Raw genomic sequence first — 12,175 nt, forward strand, 5'->3', positions numbered from 1 at the left:
TTTCTTACCATGTTTTCCCTGTTACTCACTTAACTTTTGCATTTTAGGTAACATTAGATAAAGGAAATGCAGAATTTCCTCCTCTCATTTGAAGACAAAGTGATTTACAGTTGTGCTCTTTATTCAGACCTCCGAAGCATTTTCATGAGATTTGTCAAAAAAGCATGTTCTGTCAACTCTTTAATTGTTTTTGATTTAATATTGCACTTCCATAAAAGTAGGGTGCTCAGAGAACAATTAAAAACAAGATAGGTCGAAATTTATGCAACAGTTGCTGATAGCCAGACTACTGTGTCCTACATTTCCCACAATTCTCCCATCTTTCAAATACCATGTTCCCAATGTGTAACTTTATTTTAACGCTGAAACTTGACAGTTTGTTGGGTAGATTTTATTTGCAGTCATTTAATAAATCAGGATTGACAAAATGACACAAAAATCTTATTGTCACAAATGCAACTTTCAAGTGTGCAAAAGTTTTTTGTTCTCATCTGTACCTGTTTGTGATCTGGTGCTGTTTGAGACTGAGGCAGACAAACACACTTTAGACAATAAAGACCACCATGTTTTGAGGGTTTACACCAAACTAATATAGGCTATATATATATATATATATATATATATATATATATATATATATATATATATACATTCCATTTTTGTGTGTTTTCATACTTTCACCTTTTTGTATCAAAATAAAACATGACGGAAAGAGTTTCAGCTCAATTTCTTCTCTCTACTTTTACATATTCAAACATTTCACTGTCAAATGTGTTACATTTGTTTTCCAGGAACACACGCTGTGGTGGTGAATCTCAAGTCTGAATTGACTGATTTGATTTGATTTCAGTACGTTTCTGTTGTGCTAACATGTTTTGGTCCTGTTTATTGAAGGACACGAGCTTGAAAGACTTGAAAAAGACTGATAGATGAATGATTCAGAACTTTATTTTTTGTTTTAATCTCCTGGACCTTTTACGGTGTCAGCTGAAGAAAGAGAGAGAAAGAGAGATTAAAAATAAATCTTCAAGGACCTCTAAATGATGAGTGGCAGTCCCCACCCCACCTTCAGCACAACTCCTAGGACACAATCTGAAGTACTTGACAAATATGAGCCCTGAAGATACTACTTCCTGCATAATTACTATCAAGAATATAGCAATGGAAATGTGACATCAGCTCCCCCATTCTCCCTTTAGTACACTTCTTACTAAGTGAAGTAAAAGTACAGTTAGGTGAGTTGTTTACCGTGGACCCTGAAGCTGTAGAGGCAGGTGTAGTCAGTGTTGCCCCAGTTGTTCTCAATCTGGAGCTTCACATATCTGAATACACCGTTGTCTGGATTCTGGAAAGGAAATAGGAGAGAGAATGTTAATAAAGACAGTCAGGTGAACCTGGCATCTGTGTGTACCATGTGGTATTTGCGTGTTTTGCCTCTAGTTTTCAAAGCAGCTACACGTCTATAAAACCGTTAGTTCAGCTAAAATGGCAGGAAGAGGTTTTATTCTGAGTAGTGCACAGTTAAAACCGGTCTCTACTTCTTGTCCTATATGTTGTTTTTGCAGTGACTTCTTTTTCACAGTGTGTTTTGAAGTGACTAATTTAAAAAAAGAAATAAAGTACGTTCATGAGAGCTACTCTGTAATACTCATATCACACTTACAGACAGCCTGAAGGTCTGAAACGCTGCACCGTCTTGATTGTAGGCCAGGGTTCCCAGGTAGGTGCCTTCCTCAGCTGCACTGTCAGCTGTCCTCATTCCCTGAAAGATAAAAGAGAAAGAGAGATCAGCTGAACTGTTCATTGAACAATTAATAATAATAATACAAGCATGCAGGACATCTTCAGGATAACAACAGAAAATGTGTAACTAACATAGATGGAAAACTCCCTGGGTGCACTTCCAATGTAGCCACCAGGGGCTTGGCTTTTTTGGACATGGCCAAGCGTCACGTGAGAGATGGAGACCGGGTGGGACAGTGAGATGAATAAATGTCCTCTGTCTCCAGGAAAGCACCAGCACTGTCCTGGGCGTAATGCCGACTGTCCCTGAGGGGAAGAAGTTAAATCTTTCCATGTCAACAGTTCATTAACTTCAGTTGTTTCATATTAAATATCACAGGTTTCAAAAGACAATTTAAAATACACTTTAAATCAGTCACTGTTAACGTAGCATTTTCTCAATATGGCTGTGTGATTCCCACCTGGATCACTCGCTGCTGTGTTTTGGACGAATACCGCCAGTAGAATATTCTGTCCCACAGCAGTCCAGGGTTTTTGCAGGGCCAATATGTTTCTGCAGACAAATGCTCCAACACTTTGGCACCTCAACACACAATCGAGGGCAGACATACAGTTAGAAATCATCCAAACAACTTTCACAATAAAGCACATGTATGCATCATACTGACACAAGTGAAGATGGTGAGGATTTCTTACCTTGCGATTGTAAGGCGTAGTTAGGGACAGCGTCTGCCAGGGGAGCAACCGTGTCCATCCGCCGTGTCAGTGACTGCAGCTCCTGCTGGACTTCTTTCAGTTGAAAATGCATGTGAATCAAACCTAATGCACACAAAACAAGCAAGGGTAGATTTAGGAATTTTTTTCTTTTAAATAAAGAACTTTTCAAAAACCTGTACCAACTGTTCCAGGTTTTAGCCATGTCCTAGACAGATTGATTGGAGCAGGAAGTGTTGAAGACTCACCAAAAGCCAGCAGGAGAGTGAAAAAATGACTAATATACTTAGTCAAAAATCCACGAGATGTTGTGACTGCAGAGAAAGACAAACAGTGTTATTGACTGATTAGGTAAAAATACATCTTTCTGCAGTGGCGACAGGTGGGAAGCAGTCCTTACTCATGTTTCTTCTGATCTGTGTCCCATTCAGAGACATCCGATGGGTTCCGGTGTTAGGGGTCCATGGCTCGGGGATATGGATCGTGATGGGTTCCTGGTCGTATTCCACGGGGTCAGGCAAAGGGTCTGGATTTTGGTGACCACCACGTTGACTTTTCCTTCGAAAGATCCTGAAAGATACAGCAAAAGTTAGAAAAGGCTGGTGTGTGTGTGAAGATTTAAGAGTGTGTGGGACCCACACAGCATCTTTACATGAGGAACACAGCATGTCCACACAAACATACCTGTACAATGTCTCCTTGTAAGATATACGTGGAGATCCATGCTCCATGTAATATCCTGTCTCTATCAGACGAAGACTTCTTCGCTGCATATCTGGAAAACGGTAGAAAGACAGAGGGCCAAACCATCAGTGACAGACACTGATGCACTTATCGATGAACTTTTTACTATAGATGCTGTTGTGCTGTATATTGTAATGATGAACATCAGAAAAATGTCAGCTTCCCTCTCTGTATGAGTAAGCCTTCACTCATAATTGATCAAACTTACATTCATAAAAATGCTACAGCAAAACAATAAACAGCAAGTAAAGCAAATGTACAATTCACTATATAAAGTATGAGTATACAAACAAAAGCAACAGAGAGGGAGATGAGTTCATCAAATCAAGATTTAAAGCAGAAGAAAAAGTTCTACTCCTACAACAGTCTGCAACAACTTCATATATCAAGTGTCTGCTGCTCTGCTGGTAACTTACTTCTTTCTTGTTCTTGGGTTGTTTTGCTGGGAGAATCGGTGGAAAATCTCTTGTTCTCGCGGTGAAGATAATCAGGTGAGTATCTGACCTTGTCGAACGTGCAAACTGAGCAGAAGTTTTCTGTTGTTACATATGTGCTCGGAACAAAGGAACGTTCGATCGTTCTATATGCAAATTAGATTCGTGTTTTTTAATTATTATTGTTATTATTTTTTAAATTTTATTTATTAATTTTATGTTATTTGGATGCATAGTCCACTGTGCATCAAACTTCATCCAATGAGGAACATTTTTTGATTTACTGTGACATGTCGCCTTCGCTTTTCGCTTTTTTTTTTTTTTTAACTTTTCTTTCTTCTTCTTATTTTTAATTCAAGATCACATAACATCGGCTGTCCCACACCCAGGTTTTTTTTTTTTTATTTCATTAGTTCAATACTCCTTACTTCAGCGGTACTAAAAGATTAAACTAAAGTAACAGCATGAAAATGTTTCTTACGTTGTGTCTTTGTTTTTACTAAAAATAAATGAATGTACATTAGTGGAGAGTATGAAGATCCTTTACCTGTGTCAAAGCACAAACGGACCACAGTACCTTCATTACAAGTGCGATATTGACAATAATATTCACAGTAAAATGTACTTGAAGCATGAAAATATAAGTAATACAAAAAAAAAATCACAATTGTAATTTAGAGCTGAAACTAATGATAGTTTTTATTATCGATGAAGATTTTATTATTAGAAGAAGCAAAACCTCAGGTTGGTGAAGCAGGAAGCAAAGTATGGTTGTCACTTTACTTCATTAATCACTGAAACGATTATTTGATTGTCAGAGTGGTTGCAAATTATTTTCTGTTCATCAGTGCATCGATTAATTGTCTCAGCTCTTTTTATAATTTACAATAAGGCATCGTGTTTTATGGGCTGGTCACGTGCTTTGTGTGCGAAGTCTTAATTTTCAAGTAATTAGCAAATGTCGCTGTCAGATAAATTGGTGGAATAAAAAGTCCAGTAGGACTATTTGTATCAGACGAAGACTGATACAATGTAGTCTAACTTCACGATGTAGTTACTTGAGTGTTTATGCAAGAGAAAATTTCAATGTACTTATTTTTCTATTTTTTATTCAAGGTAATAAACATTAAATATTTCAATCACATCCACATCGAACCATTACAAATACACTCAGTAAATAAACAGTAAATCACAATTTACAATACACCATAGAAGATCAATTCATTATAACATTCATCAGCAACAGTTAAAAGTTAACTTAAAAGTGAGTGCTTAAGTTTGGCTCTTTATATGAAAACTGAACAGTTGAAAAATTAAAAAAGTAAAAACAGAGAGCCATAAAGCCACGAGATGCTCCAACTAACTCAATTTTTTTTCCATAACTGTATTTGAGGCTGAAGAATTTATCACTGTAACAATGCAAACATCACAACTAAAATTTAATCTTCAAGACACACTTTATTGTAGAAACATCATCAATACTGAACTTCGGTTTCATCCAGTGATTTACAAACCTGTGGCTCTTGTAGTACACGCACTTTGACACTAGATGGAGACAAACACTGTGCAAAAGAGTGAATTCCCACTTAAGTACTGCATACTTCTACCTTCAATTGCCTTTCTCCTTTTCCTCAAGGTAAAGACTATACGTATGCTGTATTGGACACATCCTTGTGTCAGACATTTGCAGACAGGACTCAGCTGTACAGTCTCCTGATGCAGAGTAGTGCTAGTAAACTGGTAATGAAGGTGCTGTTAAGGAAGTGGGTTTTTGCGTCCCACGCAGAGGAGGGTTTTCCGGTTAAAGTTTCCTTTGTGATTCGGAAGTGATGGTGTGATGCCCAAGCCGTTTATCCTTATAGACACAACACACAAGTGGCGACCATGATAAGTAAGCGTACATACACACACACATTAAATAGATAGCTTCGTTGTATTCGTTCGTCTTGCTATGGCGGAAAACCGCAGCGTGACAGACAAACGTGACAGCTAGCTTACGGGTAGCGGTAATGCCTGGATGTAATAGCATGCTAACTATAGCTAGCTAACTTGGGGTGTCAGACTGTAGTTCGTCTGGATCCGTGCAGGTTTTAGATAGAGCCGGGATCAGAAATAAGTACGCTAATCAGTAGTTGGTAGCCTCTCACCTTCATTGTGTCGTTTGTGTGTGATCCTACAGTGTAGCCTCATTGTAACTTGCGTCTTAACTGTTTAGGTCAACTCCCACCCAGACAAGCTAACAATAGCTTAGCACGTCTGTCTGTTTTGGACAGTGACAGCTGTAGGCTGCTGCCCCATGATATCTGTGGAGAGGCCTCCTGCAGCGTGGATCCGTCTAGCCTGTATTATCAGTTGTCATGAATCTGATTCAACCTCTTTTATTCATTATACAAGGGCCTTTTTTCTACATGCACTGGTTACAGTTATACAAATACTCTTATTGCTCACCATCATAATCTGTGGTAAAATCATAGAGCGGAATAGAGAAATGGCTTTGGCAAGGAAAGAGATTTAAAAAATAAAAACAAAAAGAAACACATATTCTCTGCTGAAGTTTTGCTTTTTTCCCCCTAAACAGAACTGTTCAAAGCTCAGTCCTTCTGAAATGGAAAAACGCCCCTTCAGGATTTTGTAATACAGGTAAGCAACAAGCCTAGATCCCATCTGGCCTAGTTTATGTCAGGGCAGGTAGGAACCACATCCTTTACCTGTCTGCCTGCAGCTGAGAAGATGTTGTAATTCTTGGTAGTGGTTTTCCTGTGTCTGATGATGAAGAAATCGCTTCATGTACCAGTTTAAATGTGATACATATCTGAAAGGCTAGTGTGGGCGTGTGAGGAGGAATGCCGGAGAACTTGGTACCTCTGTTTATTGCATTGCACCAGAACTGCACACACTGCAAGTTTGAACAGCGTCCCTCTGTTGGGAAACTCAGGATGAAGCAACTGATGTTGCAGTGAGCATCTCTGAAAATCCATCTATTTGAAAGGGTTGAGTTGATTACCGATGCAGCACCTGATATCAAGGTCACTGTAGTGTCCTGGGCCTTGTTAGGCTAGGTAAATTTGGCATCACTGTGTGCACTGCAGAAATATGAAGCCATGCATGCTTTCTCATCTCATTCCGTCTCGCTGACAGGAGATGCATCTCCTCGTGATGTTTTGCTTGAGTCACAGATTACATGTTGTCTTGAAGCCACTACAAACGTCATCCCATCAATAGCAGGCGTCAATCAGTAACATATTATCCAGTGTTCATAAGTGTAGTGAGTAATTTTCTTAGAGAACTATTTTGTCATACTGCATCAGTCAGACATGCTATTTCATTCCTTTTTTTGGTCTATTTCCTGGTTGGTTGTTTTTCTCAGCCTTAGCGCAGAAGCCCGTGGCTCTCCTTGCCAGACTGGTTCTGGCTGTTAACATCTGTAACATGTGATTTCAGGGTTGTAATATGAACAGGTCAAAATGAACATACAAAACTCAAGCCTATATGGTTTTGCTGCTGAGCTGGCACTCTTCTCGGCAGCAGTTGAGTTAGATTAGCTGGCATACCAGAGTATTTGCTCACTGATGCTGTCATGAGATGCCAGTGCAACGGTTAGGTCTTTGAATGGAGGAAATTAGACGGCTTTAGATGTAAACAGGATGCTGAAAGATTACTAAGCCGTATGTTTAGTTACAGTTGTTTTACTATGTTTTTAATATGAATACTGATTTAGGTTTAAATATACTATCATGTCTGTAAAATCTATGACAATGTCCTTCATCCCATACAAAATAATGCTACACTCAATTCCAGACAACAAATTGACAAATCTATCATTACTTGGGGAAGAAAATTTGGGGACTTTTACAATCTGACAGGGCAGAATGGCCAGGTGTTGAACCACAGTAGTTGTGTAGTACTGACTGAAGTGTTCTCTATGAAAGCTTTTCTGCTGCAGGAACTTTTCCTGGAGAACAGGAACCTTTTGAGGAACTCAGTTCCCCTACCTGTGTTTATAGCAGTTATACCCCCAGAAAGCTCTGTGCTTTGGGAGTAGTACCTTCTGAAGGATCAGGAACATCTGGAGTGGGGCTTGCAGCATTGAATTTTGTGGATTGGTAAAGTAGGAGACCAGAATTTTTTTTAGCATATTAATGCTGTTTTCTAAAGCTTTGTTATAAACCTGGCATTTTTAAAAACATGCCTCTTCAAACATTTTGTTTTGCTTGTTGTTCATGGCTGACAGTGATCAGGATGAGGAAAATAAAAGCAAAAGGAATGTGTTTATAACACAGTCGCACAAATAAAACGTTGTTCTGTCACTTTATCAAAGGTGAGTGTCTCGCTTCTTATACGTCAGTTGTCTGATTTCCTGAATCTTCCCGGGGCTTTTACCCTTCTGTGGAAGCACAAATCACAATATGATGGGGACCTTTTACCTCTGGAGAAGTTCCAGCACATAATTTCTCAGGAAACTGATAACTTTAACCCTAAGTTCCTGGAACTTTTGGTGGAAAAGCACCTTATGTGGCATCGAGTGTCAGAAAGTATCAAAAGCTTTGAGTAAATTTTGTGTACAGCTGCTTGTGATTAGAAGACATTTAACAGTTGAAAACCTATTTTATTAATAAAAACAAATTCTAATATACATGTTTTTTTAAACACAAATTATAAATATATACTAAAGGAAGCTGGTCCTTTTACATGTGTTGATATATCTGCAGATACCATCATATCTCTGTTGTAACTTACTTGATGCATCATATACTATTGCAAAAGGTCTTAATTGTTTTAAATTTGACATGACGTAACTTGCAGACACCCTGAGGCCAACAACATGAAGTGAACATTTTAGTGGGTCATGTGGTTAGTGTGCCTCTATTCAGACGTGCGCGCTGGCATTTGATTGTGAGAGAGAGGAGTGACATCTCAGACAACACTGCCTCATTGTTTTCAGGCCCACTGTGCAGTAATGACAGAATCCCCATCAGAACCCCACAGCTACAAAACACATATTTGCAGAGAGCACAAGCGAGAGATCCACACACAGCATAGCAGCAGGATTGCCTTTGTAAACAACAATTAGTGCTAAGTTACTGGGCCTGTTCAGCCCAGAGGAGTGTTTCATGAAGGAAGATAACCAGTTACACCAGGCTCACTCCGATAAATCAGGAAAATCTCTTCCATAAAGCGGGGGGTAAATAAATATAACCAGAGTTACAATGGGAAAATATCCCTTCAGACTAGTTTAATCTCAGACAGGTTCATGTTCAGGTTTAGCTTCTCTTCATGCTTAACCAGTTTGTATCATAAATGTACCTCCCAGTCTGACACCCAGTGTTTTCTCTGATAATTCCTGCCGAGCAGTGCCTCATTTCATTAATAACATTAATATGTTATTAATCAAACATTTCATGATATCCAAATGAATAATTAAATAATAATAATTAATAATAATGGTGTTGAAGACATTTTAACATGTCAAATGCTAATATTGTTAATATTAGTGTTATTGTATGTTGATATTATTCTGATCAAGGTGTAATGTAAAACTGACTAAATCTGTACACATACATCGAGTTTCATGTAATAACATAATGTATAACAGTGGAACACAATTCATTATTTCGAACATCAACCTATGCAGTTTTACATTCATTTTCCAAATTATGATATGTAATATCGGCAGAGAATGACATGTCACCTGTGTAAACTGAGGACCATAATTTAAATTAATAGAGAAGGTTATATCCTATAAAATGCATAATATTTTGCCACAAGTCATTGTACTTGTGTACAGAACACATACACAAACACACATGCTTTTTATAGCTTCCTTCGTGAAATACCTCTGAGGGTAAGCTGTGAGAAGGGTTAAATGAATGGAAAAGGAAAGGAGGAAAGAGGTGAAGGGGGGAAAAATCCATAAACAGAGCTCTGCCTTTCTAAAGCAGCGGCCACAGCGACAGTTGTAAAAGCTCAAACATGCAAATTCTTCCCTGGTGGCTGATTTAAATCTCCAAGCCTGCAACCTCACGCTCCTCCTTTTTTCACAGTTGTGTGCATATGTGTGCGAGACACATTGAGAGACAGGAAGAGACAGGCGTGAGAGAGAAAGGTGCTTAGTTTCCTGGGATAAAATTTTTGACTTGTTGTAGCCTGCAAAAGTGCCCTGGATACCATTTATCTCTATTTTTTATTCCATTGCTTTGTTGAATACTCGACTCTGATTGGCCAGAAAAGACAGTGCAATGTATTAAATGTCTGAACATGCCACAGACATGTATTAAATGTCTGTGGCCCCAGCCCCACCTGTGGAACCAAGGAGGGGCTGGGGCTTCAGAGATGAGATCTAAGGCTACATTTACTGCATTCTATCTGCCATTTTATCATATTATGTTACTACATTATACACTGTAGAGGACAAACTGAGGCTCATTTTCATAGTTGCATCTTTGTGTCATTCCTGTGAAGTGGCACGTGGCTAGAAAGACCCAACACAATGAGAGTACTATAGGATGTGTGAAATGTTATTCAGTGTGAGTCTCATACAACGTGATGTTTGCTATTTTGCATGAAGACAAACATTAACCAACAAGCTTATGTGCTCCATAGCTATCTTATATAACACCAACTTGTTATATTTTACAATTCCACTTTATTCTTGGTAGATGCCTTGATATCACATGAACCCTTTTGATGTGTCTTTTAAGCTATTATTTTCCTTTTTGTGCTACAGGTCACTCTGTCACCCTGGCAACACGACACCCACAGAAAGGGGAGGAGCCAAGTCCTGGCAGTATGGAAGTCGCTGGGACGCCAGGCTCAGCCCCAAGCCCTCAGAGCGAGGCTGTGACCAATGAGCTTCAGGAGCTGTCGCTTCAGCCTGCTCCTAACCTGCTGCCTCTGCAGGAGCGCAAGAACGGTGAGGCGGTGTTGCACGCACAGATACTTTAGTATCACACTTTGGTGTGATGGTTTTGGATGGATTGGTCAGAAAAGCCGTTGCACACGGTCATTTAGCAAAAATGTTGATGCTGGCTCAGCTTTTGCACAGTCCAGCTTCATCTGGCATGAAATGTAATGTCCTGTGAAATACATGCAAATACACACTGTAGGTAAAATGAGACAAACTGTTGCTGGCTGGGTAAATTCCCAGAGTTGTATAAACTGCTGTGCACAGTGTTTGGCTTCCAAAATAACCTCTTTGCATGTTTAGATGCAAAGCTATTTTTGACATGAACACACCTTAGGCAGGATGAATATGAAAACACTGTTTACATATAAAAACTAGTCTGCTGTACTGTTCTCAGGTCATTTTTGAAAAGTTGCTTCTTCCCTTTTTTCGGTGGATGAATAACATTTTACTTAACAGCAATCATTTGGTACAGAGTAGCAGACGGCCTCGTTGTAGTGCTCATCAGCACATGAAACATCTAGTCTTGCAAAAGGGGTTTACTCTATGGTAGTTTGTCCCTGCACAATGTCCCACACATCATAACTCGCCTGTAGCGCTCCACTGCGGCTTTTCATGTGTGTATGTTCAGTTCAGATTCTTTGTGATCAGGTGGTATGCTGTGCTCTCGCAGACATGTGGGGCACATTGTATGTGTGTTGTGCATGTTGCCCTTTTGCCCTAATGCCTGACTCTACGAGTTTGACCTGATTTTGTAAAGCAAGCTTGCCGAAGCACAGAGACGATATTTTTACCCTGCTGTCGACTGGCATCTTCATGTTCTCTGTTTTGTTCTATGTAGAAATGTTTTGAAGTAGACAGGCAAGGACTGACCTGTTGTCCCACTGCGATGGATGATTGATAAATTCAGGGGGGGGTGGGGGGGTGAGTTATATAGCCCTCATTACATGAAAATGCAGCCCAGCTCTTTGAGTGATTATGCAGAAAGTCTGAAGTACACAGCTTTTGTGGTATTTCTGTTCGGGGTAGCAGAAAATTGCAAGTCAGCACTATCTAAGTAAATGGACATCAGCCTTTGTGCAGTCATTCGCCACCTTGGTCTCAAGGGTTTATTACCCAATGAGGTCCTTTTGCCTGATTTGACCTCATTTGCCCCCCCCCCCCCCCTCCAGACTACTACCTCTTCCCCAAGCTGAAGAAGGAACTCAGTGGTCGCCATAGTCTGAGATGCTGGGTGAATGTACAAGTACGTACTGTTCCATCATGTTACAGGCGACGTAGGCCTGTGCTCTTGCTTCCATATCAAGCAAATATTTTGGCTTAGCACTACTCATCCTTCACAGAGGTGGCCTGTTTCCAACATAAATTCCTCCAAACTAAAAAAGTGTGCATGGAGAACATGTTACGTAAGTTGAGGCTAAGTAGAAAGTGGAAAAACACACTTATCTGAGAGGCAGAAGTTAAATGTCAGATGTGTCTGTACGCCACACAGGGCGTTTAAAGGCCGGAGAGATATAGAGATTTAAGTGCTCAGGTGAACGTTTGTGTGTGTGTGTGTGTGTGTATAGAAGGATGTGTGCAATGAAGTCTCCACAAAGGAGGGAGTGCAGAAGCTGCTGTACCTAATTGGCTTGCTCCT

General features: G+C 39.7%; 1 protein-coding gene across 2 annotated transcripts in view; it reads left to right on the top strand.

Annotated features, from left to right (window-relative positions):
- The first annotated feature begins 5,416 nt into the window (after nucleotides 1–5,416).
- The window catches only part of mrtfab (myocardin related transcription factor Ab), a 40,097-nt gene continuing 33,338 nt past the window's right edge, over nucleotides 5,417–12,175 (top strand). Inside the window, exons 1-3 of one of the 2 annotated variants that reach the window (XM_041066524.1) lie at nucleotides 5,417–5,526; nucleotides 6,214–6,275; nucleotides 10,360–10,545. In XM_041066524.1, the coding sequence (XP_040922458.1) occupies nucleotides 10,422–10,545 (124 nt within the window). In that variant the 5' untranslated portion in view covers nucleotides 5,417–5,526; nucleotides 6,214–6,275; nucleotides 10,360–10,421. Of the gene's footprint in view, nucleotides 5,527–6,213; nucleotides 6,276–10,359; nucleotides 10,546–12,175 lie in introns of those variants that run through there. The other variant, XM_041066530.1, reaches the window with a different exon arrangement.

The sequence above is a fragment of the Toxotes jaculatrix genome, chromosome 21 (assembly GCF_017976425.1).
Source record: "Toxotes jaculatrix isolate fToxJac2 chromosome 21, fToxJac2.pri, whole genome shotgun sequence".
NCBI classification, from domain to species: domain Eukaryota; kingdom Metazoa; phylum Chordata; class Actinopteri; family Toxotidae; genus Toxotes; species Toxotes jaculatrix.